At 41.8% G+C, this 13,198-nt stretch overlaps 1 protein-coding gene across 2 annotated transcripts in view; it reads right to left on the bottom strand.

Annotated features, from left to right (window-relative positions):
- ITPR2 (inositol 1,4,5-trisphosphate receptor type 2) overlaps positions 1-13,198 on the bottom strand; it is a 240,615-nt gene that overhangs the window by 204,328 nt on the left and 23,089 nt on the right. For both annotated transcript variants that reach the window (XM_021538671.3, XM_021538669.3), the window contains exons 2-3: positions 7,968-8,038; positions 800-915 (exon numbers count right to left, since the gene is read on the bottom strand). In XM_021538671.3, the coding sequence (XP_021394346.1) occupies positions 800-915; positions 7,968-8,038 (187 nt within the window). The remainder of the gene's footprint in view (positions 1-799; positions 916-7,967; positions 8,039-13,198) is intronic.

Raw genomic sequence — 13,198 nt, forward strand, 5'->3', positions numbered from 1 at the left:
CTCACCGTCACCTTTTACTTGTTGGGGTTTAGTTGTACATAAATACATGGACTTCACAACAAAAAAAAAAAAGGTAGCTCACAATTGGCAATGTTACAATTAAACACAATAGACTGGGTCAAACACAGCCACAGAGCAAACTCTCCACTCCCAGCACTAATTGCTGTGTAACTCTGGCCACACACCATGTGCCTTCCTTGCTTTTTTTAACTGGAAGCACTGGTGACCTCTCCACAGCCCACAAAACTGTCATCCAGGTTTGACAGGACCTTGTTTTCACTTAATCTATGCATTCAGTTACAACATCAGGCCAGATACAGATGAGTTGATCCATCCACGCTGTATTTGAGACAAAAACAATCTCAAAAAAGGTTCACAAAAGAATCACTTAGACTGAAGGCAAGGACAAACACAATTTTGAGGAATCCCCCAGCTAAAGCATTGAGGACATCTTTGCCCACTCCTCTGCCTAATTCCTGGTAAGGATTTTCAGTATTATTTAAACCAGGGCTCCACCCTGATTTTAACAACTCAATTTTTACTTTATAAAATTTCTGAAAGCATTACCTTGCTTACAGCAAAGGCAAAACCCCCAGCCCAAAGTGAGACAAACACCAGGCCAAGGGCCATAAATGCCAGTCAGGAGGTAGGAGAGCTAAGGAGAATATAGAGTTGCTATGGTGGCATAATAATACCCATCACAGTGGTTCTCAAGGCACTTGTTATTATTCTTTCTGGTGCTATTGTAATTCTACAGCCTGCAGATTGAGATAAGATTACAAATACAGATGTCTCTTACTTGAAGTTTCTTCAGCAGTGCTGCTTCAGTATGGTTTCCTTGTTTGGCTTGCTTGGCTTTCCAGTACTGCTTCTGGGCTGAATATCTGTTCATAGGACACACCTTGAAAAGGCAGTCTGGGGAAAAATTGAAAGAAATACTCCTAAGCCACGTTGAAAGACATTTCCTTCATTTGTAATTATGCTTTGGTTAGTTTTTTTCTGTCCAGAAATGTTCAGATACCAGTGCTTAAACACAGCCACCAAGGCAGCTTGGTGGCAATTATACCAGAAACACATGTGGCACAACATTAGAGTTGAACATAAAGCCTTTAAAACCTCACAGGTTCTCACTTTGTGCAATCCCTGTAAGATGCTATGATGCTGCCATATCTGCCTGCTGCTTTATTAGCACCCCAACATCACAGAGGCGCTGTTTGAATGCACTTGAAATGTTGGCAGAGTGGCCCTGCTGTCTGTTTGCCACACACCGGGCTTGCCCAGCTCCTCCTGGCACTGCTGAATCCAGGGGTGGCAGGGGCATTCAGCAGCCAGCCACCAAGCAGGTCCACACAGAGTTTGGGTCTCTGTGCCTTCACCGAGTTGTTTTTACTGTTAGGGGTTCTTAATCAAAGTGACACAAGCTGAACATCACCACTGCCCAACAGGCCAGGAAAAAAGCAGGTGAGAAGCAACCTGAGCAGGATGGCTGTGCAAATGAGAGAAAAGGGTGAGAAGGAGGAATCTGCAGTCAATGCAGAGATGCTGAATAAAAAATGAGCAGCAAAGGAAAGAGAATGTCAACACACCAACCCTCACGCCACCTCCACCATCTCCCCATGTGGATTAAGGGTGCTGCAGATCAAGAAAGGGGAGAGATGTCTGGAATGAAGTCAAGGGGTTCTTCCCTAAATACTTGTTCAATTGTTCATCTTTATTTCCCAAAACCATAATTAATTGAAAGTTACTGTTAAATGGGAAGAAACTGAATTTTGTTAAACTGCCTGACTCAAGAGGGGTTTTTTTGGGTGGGGGGGTTGTCCAGTGAAAGTCCAATAAACATAATTCAACCAAAGCAAATTACTTTTAAAATGATAAACCTCTAGTCTTGCACAGTCACAATCATCAACTGCTCCAAAAGCAGCTGACAGACATTTCATATAGCAAACCTTGGTAATTGTCCTCTCACACACCACACCTATTAAGAGGCAAGAAGAGGGAAGAGTTCTCCTGTGGGAGTAGTAAGGACACTCAGGACTGGGAGTTGCAGGGTGAAACTCCTTCCCAACATGGGCTGCAGTCTGGGGATATCAAAGGAAGGTCTGTCCCCAGCTATGAGCCCTCCATATTTCACTGGCACCCATGGCCATGCACATGGGACCCAGACCTTATTCAAGCAGCAAAGTTTGTCCATACAAAATTGCCCCCAGTGGCAGAACCTTACCTGGCACTGACCTAAAGTGCTCATGGATTTACCCCCCTTCACAGCCCTGAGTCGCTGTTCCAAAGAAAAAGTTCTACAAATCCTTATCAAAGCAAGCCCAGCCACTCTGCAAAGGTGTTTGCTCTCATTTCACTTTTATAATGGGAATTATATCACACAACCTAGAGTACACAACTCCCAGGTAACTTTACAATATCCTGGAATCCAAAAAGGTGAAAAAAAACCCGAAGTGTTGTATGCCATTAAACTGTACTGTATATTATAGGATATTTTACTTGAAGTATCAGGATTTCAGCTCATAAGACAAAACTCTGCTATTATTTTCTATCACAATCTATAATTAACATGCCTTCTCAGAAGGCTTCATGAAACATTTATTTCACTGAAGTAACAATACCTACTTTTTATAGGACCAGTCTTTATTTCTCAGTTACTCCCCACACATCCTACTACTTTGAGTAAACACAGTGCTTCCCATCCTCCTGCAGAGTCTCAGAGCACTCTGAAGAGGACCTTTTTCAAATCAGTATTACTTCAATTGTATTTCCCTCAATGTATTGACAAAAAAAAAATAATATTATTTTATCCCAGACAAGATATTTTCTATTTCATTTTACTTTTTAGGATTCCATATGCATTGAAACCAGGTCAACTCATTGCTTTTCTCTGGGTTGGTTTTTTGTTGTTTTTTTTTTAGAGTAACAAAACTATGTAAATTCAAGCATCATGATCCTAAACATTGTAAGGAGGTGGAACAGTGCCCGGCCTAGAAATGCTACAGTTCAAATAAACAGGAAAAAAAGAAACTGAGGCATAAGATTATAAAGCAACTTTCCACCACACAGCAGATCAAAAAAGCATTCCCTCCTGGAGGTAAGTCTAGCAACCCACTCATGAGACAGAATGTCTCTTCTGACTTCTCCAGACATTCCCAGATAGTCTTAGTTCCCAATCCATTACTTTATGGAGTTTTACATATTCTCTTCCTGAGGACTAATTAATGAGGGAATATCAAAGGTAGGCAAATAGCACCGTCACTCAGGAGGTATGAAAAGCAAAAATAACTCCTATTATGTCCTTTAAATGTTTCTTGATATTGGATAAAGATGGTTTAGAACAATATTTGTGAGATGCTTTCTTTCCCAGCTGTCTCTTGGGTTTTTAAGTGTTAGAAATTCAACTCTTGCCAATCATGGAAGATTTTTTTGGTTTGCAGAACTATAGAAATTATCACATGGCTTTATTAAAGCTAGAGAAATGAGTAAGTGGAAGTGACAGGGCTATAAAATCACAGTGTGTACAAATCTACTTGTTTTGGAGGCAGGGAAATGAGCAAAAAGGTAAAAAAATAACTAATGTGTAAATGAAAAGGAAAAATGTGGAGGAGCAAGGAGTGGAACAATGAAGTGTCCTAGGCAGGACAACAAAAAATAGAAGGAAATTAAAGCAATTATGGAACTGGAAGAAACAAGAAGAAAATAAAAGGATAAACCAAAATTATGTAGAGGGTAAATAAAAAGAAAAATGGCAGCTGGAAGAGGGAAGAATGGGAGGAAGAAAGGACAGAGTGCAGAGTAATGGAAGTGAAAGAAGAAAAAATAACGATGTCAGGAAAATCTTAGATCAGACTGAAACCTGAAAAGCAAAGGAGGATATTTAGGAACCCAAGCATCACTTCCACTGCAGAAGCCTCAAGAAATCAAAGGAATACAAGTTACAAATAAGAAAGTTTAGACCATTTTAAAAACTTAGGTCATTTTACATTTAAAATAGGAGACTTGTGCTCCTTTTCCAGAGTTGCTAAATCTGATCAAAAAGCAGGTCTTATCTGTGCTATTTTACACCTTGGAAGCTGAAAATGTTTCCCCCTGGAAGCATCAATCTGGAGTGTGTTTAGGGTCCCAGATTAAGGAAATCTGCAGTTATGTGTGGCTCATGATGTGGCTTTTCTTCAGAGGTACACAACTCCTGACACAACCTGTTCTCCCCCTCTCTGTCAACCCAGGCCTGCAGCACAGTAAGCATTTCCATCACCACACTCAGTACCTTGGATCTCACCAGCTTCAGCTGGAATTAAGACATGAAGCACCTGGTTTGATCCATCCCTTCAATGCAATACAGGAAATGTTCTGTGGAGTTTTTTCACCAGACTCCAGAAAACACATGTGGGACTAAATTCCACCCTCCTTTGCACTGATGCAAATCTGGATGTGCACCCTGGTGCAGACAAGAGCCACTCCAGGTTCATCCCAGTGTGACTGGGGGAGAAATGGGGAGCACAGCTTCTTCATATGCACACAAAATGAGAAGCAACCACATCTTTCCTTAGCTTAACAACACTCCATGCTGCAGGAAACAACCAGAATAGCAACCACCCACTCAGAAAAAAAAAAAGAGAAAGCAAACACATAACAAAAATGAAACTGCTATTTTGAGACACCTCTTTAAACAGGCTTTCAGTTCAGGCCAACAGCTCAGTACCTTGATTTGATCTCTGAGTGAACCCTGTAGGGGAGATACAAGTCAAAGCCACAATCTTTTTTGTTCCTCCCACTGGGGAAAGGGTTGATAAAATATTACCAAAAAAGAGCAGACATGGTCCTCTCTGATATTAATTTCCAGAGTCAGTCCTTGAAATCTAAACATCTTGTTAGAAACATGTTTTTCTCATACTTCTTTGACTCCCAGGTCATGCTCTAGCCTCAAATCAACGCCAGTTCAGCTATCAGTGATAAAAACATTGTAAACCATACAGACAGCAGTTCCTATTAGTGAAGAGGCCCTGCTCATCCTGCTCTTCGATGTTATTTTCAGCTGCTTATGTCTCATCATACAATTAATTAATCATTCATGCCTAAATCTTCCTTTCATATTAAGAATCTACTTAAAGCAGTTTTTGTTTGGTTTGTTAACTTTGCTGCTTTAATTGAAAGCTATAACCCAGAAGATTCTTGGGGAGAAAAAGATAGATTTTGCTTAGATTCTTGCTTATAAGAACAACATTCACAAACTCTTTTGCCTCAGGGCTCCGAGCAGAGCCAAGAAATTTAGCAAAGTATGGCAGAGATGTGCTTTTGGTTGTTCTCATGGTAGAGACACCTCTGTGGTTCAAGCTACTAATTCCCAATTAGACAGCAAGTTTCTGCTGGGCTCTCAGCAAAGCTCCTGCTATTCTCACACTTCGAATTTGACTTAAAGGATGAAGGAGAAAACATCCAAATCGTTCTTGCAACCATCCTCCTGAACACACATTGCTTATGTATACTTGAAGCTAATATGATATTCAATGCCCCTAACACTATAGCCATGCTTTTACAGAAAGGTGGCTTGCATAAATTCATGTGACAATTACTTTTTCACTAATTTAGTCCCTCCTTCCTACAGGTGTTAGAGACCTTATAGCTCCTTTCAGTACCTTCAGGAAGCTTACAAGAAAGCTGGATGGAGAAGAACTTTTTAAAAGGGCATGCAAGAGTGACAGGACAAGGGGCAATGGCTTCAAACTGAAAAAGAGTAGATTCAGGTTGAATATGAGGGAGAAATTGTTCCCTGGGAGGGTGCTAAGGCCCTGGCACAGGCTGCCCAGAGAAGATGTGGCTGCTTCATCCCTGAAAGTGCCCAAGGCCAGGCTGGATGGGGGCTCTGAACAACTTGGAACAGCGCAAGGTGTTCCTGCTCATGGAAGGAGGTTGGAATGAAATGGGCTTTAAGGTCCCTTCCAATCCAAATCATTCTGTGTTGCAGCTCATCCAAATTTGCATGCTACCACCATGGCAGTAGTCCCAAAATTAAACTATGGAGCACTATGAAGAAGGGAGTGAATGAGTGACTGGAAGAAAGACTGCGAAAGGAGCTAAGCAGCAGCAGGGAGAAGAGTAGCTACTAAAAAGTTCTGGGGCAGAGAGGGAGAAGAGGGAATCCCCAAAAAGAGGAGGATCCGAGTTAAAGGGAAGGAAAGGTTTGATGTTGTGGTGAAGAGGGAGCAGAGACAACTGGAGATAAAGGGATGTGCTATGCAAGCAACAGACAGAGGTTATAAAAAGGGACAGAGCCAAAACTGTCCACAACTAATGGAAACCACTCCCCTACAGAAGCTGGGATGTAACTCAGGAGTACAGCCCTTGGTTTCCCCAGCAGCAGAAAACATCTGTACATTTGGCAGTGCCCCATCCCCCTCCGACATCTGCTCCTCGTGTGCTGGCCACCACTGATGGCAAATCATTGGTGCTGGGATTTCAATCTGTTTCCACCCTGCATCAAAATGCCCAAATCATCAATGCAGAAACCTATCAACTTTTTCTTTCTTTACCTTTTGAAGTTAGAAATTAACAACACAACTGCAAGAAAAGCCCTCTAGTGCACTGAAGTTATAAAATCAAGTCCTGAAACACTAGACAGTGAAAAAATAATGGTTGTCTTTTTAAGTTCTGAGATTCTTAGTTGTAGGCATTTGGGTGCATTCAATTATCCTATCACAAATCCTTCCCAGTGACCTTGGTCTCATCTAGAAACCTGGATATGTTCAACTTGAGAAACACATCGGGGTAGTCCAGCAAGAGAAATATCATCCAAAGAATCCCCACCTGGCATTTTCTACAACTTGGAAACTGTGAGTCACAAGCAGTGAGAGGGTAAAATCACAGTTAAGTAGCCTGAAAGCCACACTAGATGCTACCCCTAGCTCTGTTTTAAAGTTTTTCAGTCACACAAACAACTGAAATTTATTACTGTTAGTTTCTAAGTATGCATCATCACTTTCTTGGTTTCCAGTATTTGCCAGTGCGCTGAATGCTCACAGCTGGAACTGGAACCAACTGCTGATGTTTCCTGAATACATAATGGAAAAAAGTCTTGAACTCTGGGAAAGCAGAACTTCACTCTCCTGGTGTTTTAAATGCTTTATTTTTCTCAACAGTAGCATATACATAAACACTGAAAATAAAATACTAAGGTTAAGCATGTCAGCGAAACCCCTGACAATCACAGAACGGCTCGGGTTGGAAGGGTCCTTAAAGATCATTGAAAATAGATACAAGCAACCATGAAACACATTTCCCTTACTCTAAATCAGGCAAGTCATATTCTCTTTATCTCGGAACCAGTGTGAATCCAAGCCCTTTTAAGGCAAAAGAGGCCTGGATCAGGCTAGTAAGGCTCTGCTCTGGCACATTTATGAGTAATTTTTTAGCAGTCAACAAGTAAAAACTCCATGTGGTCAGTGCACTGTTTGTTTGTTGTTTTTTTTTCCCCAATAAGAAAAATAGCGGAATTATCCAAATTTACAAAGTCAAGTTGAAAAAAATCAGACACAGTCTTAAGCAAAGCAAAAAGCTGACAAAATATTTGGGGGTACTCCTTAAAATGGTAACTTAAAAAAAAAATAAACAGGCTATCAGCTCAAGTAGCTTTGGACCTCACAAGTTTCTTTCCCATTTACAGTGAGAGCAGGGCTGGAGGAAAGAGTTTGTCACAGAGCATGGGATCAGTGTTCAATGTACAGAACAGAGCAAGCAACTCTTGGACTACAGGAAAATTCAGCCCCTTCCGCCGTATTTTGCACCTGCCTCTTGTGCCTTTGAGAATGAATTACAAAATTTGCAAAGCCTGCCATTCCATGTTCCAGTTTGAAACTTCATCCCTGTGCCACAAACCCTCTGGGAATTCACATTACAAAAGTGCCCAAGGAATTAGAATTGCATCAGTTGGTCATTAAAGAGAAAATATCCCCCCAAATTATTTTACTGACCTCTGAACTTCTTTGGAGGATTAGCAAGGTCACCTGCCTCTGGCTGGACCACACACCGGTCATCCACTAACCTAGAAAAACAAAAGTTATCACACTCATTAAAACATGCCATCAATGTTTATAAATGCACAGACATGCCTACCACACCACAGACCCAAAGCTTCCACATTTCTCCAGTGTAATACAAAAAATACCTTGGAAACTCTGTAATTCAGTTACTAAGCATAACCAAGAAAGACTGCATTTTCCTTCCAGAGAGGGATTTCTTCTACAGCATTAAATTATGATCTGTGTTTCAGATCCCACTTCATTTAAATCCAGTTAAAATCCCTTTTGTCACACCAAATACATTTATGTTCCATGGAAAATTTATGTTTTCCTTCATCTGAGCCATTAACCCTCAATCAGACACAGTTTGTTTCTCTTCAGCTGTCAGAATTTCTTCTTCACCATTTCCCATCTTTTTCCTCTGAGGAAGCATGTGGAATTAAGGTTCAGCTCTGATCAAAAATCCCAAGACCACATTTTCCCGTGCCAAAATGAATAAGCATTTCTTTAGCCCACAGCAGAAAATCTAGATGACAAATCTAATATATTTCTTGTAATATTTTAGAAGTTAAATAAACAATAAAATTTAAAATACAAATTGTTAAACTTATCTCAGAACTTCCTAGACATAAATTCAGCTTCCTTTCAGGAAGCATCCTGTAAATAATTTGCCCATTTCAAACAATTATTCAGGAAAATCATGTTTAAGGACATACTACTGCCCTGCCACTTCACAGTAACATTCTTAGCAGCATTTTTGTTGGAAATGGCCAGAAAAAGCACAAGTTGTCTTCAGCCAAGTTACACAACAGATGCATTCAGCTTTCACTCAAGTTGGTGAAGGCTTTGCCTCCAGCCACAAGCACAGTGAGGCAGAACCCCCAGCACATCCCTGAGTTTTCTACCTCTAGCAAGATGGCAAAGTCTCCACTGTGGCTGCAGCTCTCAGAAACTAAAGTGACAAAGAATTTTGGAAGTCAGCAGTTCCAACCTCATAACAGACTTAGATGCAAACGTGAGATGTCAGTGAGGAAGGAGAATTGAAGAAACAAAAAGGAGAGAGCAGGGGGCCCTAGGGAGTTGTGTTCTTCACAGTCTAGGTTAGGCCAGGCTTAACAAGAACAGAGTGAGGTTTGGAAACATCCTGCGTTCTGTCCACATTCTAACACGCCAAAGCTTCCTATAAACATGAACAGCACCTAAAACCTGGAGTGACAGACAGCTGACTGGAAAGGACTACCTTAACAGAAGCTTTGACAAAGGATTTTAATGCCAAGGTTTTTAAGGAGGAACCCATAAGGTTTGACTTTATGGGTGGAGGTATATTGAAAAGCCAACCATAACTCACAAGGAACCTCCTCCATTCCTTGGTGACAACTTGTGCACCCTCATGACAACCACAACTGTGGCATGTTGCTGCAGCAAAAGCCAGATAGAGAACAAGATGTTGGTGCTGAGCAAAAGAAATGAGATCCTGCACTCTCTCTGACTGAGCCAGCCAGCTGCAGTGCTCAAACACACTAGCCTGGCAGAGAACAGACATTCAACAATTAATACTCATCACCTGCTGTTGGGCACTTTCTAAAAGCACAAAGATAAGAACCATAAATGAATTTTGCAGCATTTAGGAACCAAAGACATCAGAGAAGACAAAGGAAAAAGGAGCTGGTACCACTTCCACCCTATGGACACAAAATCAGAGCACAGAAAGGTTGATTGACATGAGGCAGGGCAGTGGCATGAACAGAGCAGGAACATCAACTCCTGAGCCCTTGCTCAGCACCTCAGCTTCTCACACCTTTGTTTCTTATAACACAAGAACAAAAATCTGAGGAAAATATTCCTTTGTTTATTTAGCAGTTATTAAATTAACAATTTAATCCCCAGAATTTCCACATAACGCCATTCATCCTGTATTCCACCTGCATGACCTTCAGGGAGTCAAACAGCCCCTTGTTTACTCTGGAGGTGCTTGTTATGGTACTGAAGGGAGAGGAGAGGAGAGCTGCACATTGCACATGATGCAAGACTTCAGCCTGCTCTGTGGAGGGGAACAGAAGAGGTTCTTCAAACACAGACCACTTCCTCTGACACACAATTCAAAATATTCAAATCCCATTTTTATAGCGAGCCAAAAGCAGCTGCTGGTTTGTTACTGGTGGCTGCATTAAACAAGCAGCAATTCAAGACCTTTGAAACCTGCTAACAAATCCATTTGAGATGTGTGAAACCAAATAACAGGCTTGGCTGCAAAAGGTCCTGGGCACCTGCAGTGACTGTCAGACCACAGCACAGCAGGTTTTAAGATCACTTGCTTGTACATTTGAATAGGAGGTCAAAGTGCACCAGACCAGGCTTTTCAGGTACAAGCAGTATTATATTTATTGTATTATACCATAAAAAGTGCAAGCTATGTAAACACTGATCCAAATTATGGTGACAATAGTCAAGCCACTTAACCATGGTGCTATCAGAGCAGCTTTAGCTTCAAGGGGTTTAATTCCTCAGCTGGACCACAGACAATACTGCTTTGTGCTCTCTTGCTGTCATTCAGCACCCGGTACATACAACACAACTGCATTTCAGTTTTCCATACATTGGCAGCACATAAATGACAAAGGCAATCCCTGCCCATGTATGAAATTATCTCTAGCTGAGCTAGGTCTCCCCTGAACACAATAAATACCTGGGGTTTGCACAATCCCTCCAAGTAACTGCTGTAATTAAGCTGTACAGTTCATTGGTACTGCCTAAGATAAATCACCAGGAAAGTCAGAACAGCAATTACACCCCTGGACTTTACGCATGGCCTTTTGTATTCAATAATTGCAAAATTAGGGTCTGAAAGCAACAACACTCGTGAGACTGCTTGTCACAGATGCCCAGTCATTCTCCCACCTAAGCCAGTGGAAGTTTTTCCACTCACTGCAGGGCAAACAAGGGCAGTTCTTCATCGTTAGTGCCACAAGCAGCCAACTTTACAGACCAGCAGGTGTTTAAGCTATTAAGGCCTCACAGTGCACAGTAATGTACACAGCTCCAGTGTACAAAGGATCATCAAACAAGAATTGGAGCTACCTAAAGCAATGCCTAGGAGACAAGGGGTGCTTCTCCAGAGAGGTGGGGCAAGTCAAGGCAGTTTCAACTCCCCACTATCATCACAGAATCACCCAGGATGGGTCAGGGTGGAAGGAGCCACAGTGGGGCAGCTGGGCCCTCCCAGAGCACAGGATTTTACCCAGGCAGCTCTGGAATATCTCCAGTGAGGACACCGCACACCCATTCTGGACAATCTGTTCAGTGCTCAGTCACTGCACAGGAGGAAAGTTCTGCCTCATGTCAAGTGGTCAAAGCATGAACCTAGAGAGTTCTCTTCCTCTCATTCTCCCCCATCATCTGGTGGAGTTGAAGCTGTCTCTTCTCTGTTGAAATGGGAGGAAGGACACTGGGGTGAGAGGAGCAGGTCTGAGCAACAGCAGGATAACTGATAAACAAAGTATGCTGGCAGAAAAGTCTAATAGTACCTGGGTGCATAGATAGGAATCATATATGCTCCATAAGTCTTTGTGTCCTGTAAGCTCCCCTGATTACCTAACACAGGCCAAAGGAAATACACCAGAGGTTTCTTGCAGATGTAGTGCAAGAGTCAAGGAATACTTGTACAGCTGTAATCCTAGAAGGACTCTTCCTAGGGATGAGTTATTTTAGATTTACTACTGAGATACAGTTGCATTCTCAAAGAACAAACACCAATATAAGAAAACAACAGGAAAGGAATTATGGTGGGTTTCACGAATTTTAGGTCTCTTTCATAACATAAGATGCTTTTCAGATTGTCAAAGAAAGCAGCCACATCATCATTTATCTTACCTTTATGCCTTGAGTTTCAAAAGTACCATTCTGAAATGTATTTTGTCTCTTCCTACCAACAGAGATTTCCATCCAATAATCATAGCCGATATTAAGTACAACAATTCCTCAATAAACACATGAGCACACAGACTCCCCCATATGTGAAACTGCACGTGCATGTGCTACTTGTCTAAAAATACAAGACCCAGCTGCTGATGTCTGTTACACATTTGGTACTATTTATACATCTATTGAGTATTTTACTCCTCAAAAAGCTGAATAAATTAAGCTAGAGGCAATGTCTTCAATCTAAGATGCTCACCTTTTACTCTCTTAATGGTATCATAATTTCACTGCCATTTTGAGCAGCACAAGGTCTGGGCAGCAGGAGGAAGAGGGGCAAAGTTGGTGACAGGCATCAGCAAGAAAAGCTGGACATTTTAACTGCCAGTGGAGCCCAGCAACATATTTATTCACAAAGAATGCTGAGGTTCTATCCCAAAACCACATAACCTCAACATCCTCTCATGAACAAAGGAGCAGCCCACAAAACCTCCCCTTGCTTTGCTCCTCAGCTGTCCCTTCATACAACCTCCTCCACAAAAATGTTCCTCCAGAGCACCTGCCACCCAGGACACTTCTTTGCTCCCAAACTAAAGCACAAAGCCTCTCCCATGCTCCACACATCCCAGCAACCACTCGGGAAGAGAGGTGCCAGTCATACCACCAAGAAACCAACCAATAATGAACAATAGGCGATTAAATTTTCGCTGCCCTGGAAATCAAACATAAATACCTAAGTGCCAAAACAATCAGATCCACCCAGTTCTTCTCCAAATCCACCCACTTTTCATTTCATTGAGCCTCTTATCAGGCATCTAGGTCAGCCCACTTCTTGTGTGCTTCAAGTGGTCTCCTGCCAAAAATCTACAGTCATCCTACCTCACCCTTCCCAAAATGTGAGTTCATACTCCTTTCTGACTACCAGTCCTGCTTCAAATTATTTATAGCTCTATGATTAGCTACCCTGTATGAAATGTGTCCATTTTCCTGTCTCTTTCCAACACCAAATTTTTCACCATCACCTTTTCGCATCAGGCAAAACCCTAAGCTCAAGCAGAATCCCAGTTCAAGCAGAAAATAAAAAGGCTCTTCCTTGAACTTAGAGAAGGGCTATTAAATCTCTGCATAATTTAGGAAGATTCCATGCTAAAAAGCCCTTTTGACTAATGGGAGGACAGCAGGACACAATATTTAAAGAAGTTCACTTTATACCAGTGAGGTACAGCAGCAAGAAAGTCTGGCTCCTGCCTGCCTCAAACCTTAGGAAC

Source organism: Lonchura striata, chromosome 5 (assembly GCF_046129695.1).
Source record: "Lonchura striata isolate bLonStr1 chromosome 5, bLonStr1.mat, whole genome shotgun sequence".
In the NCBI taxonomy this organism is placed as follows: Eukaryota; Metazoa; Chordata; class Aves; order Passeriformes; family Estrildidae; genus Lonchura; species Lonchura striata.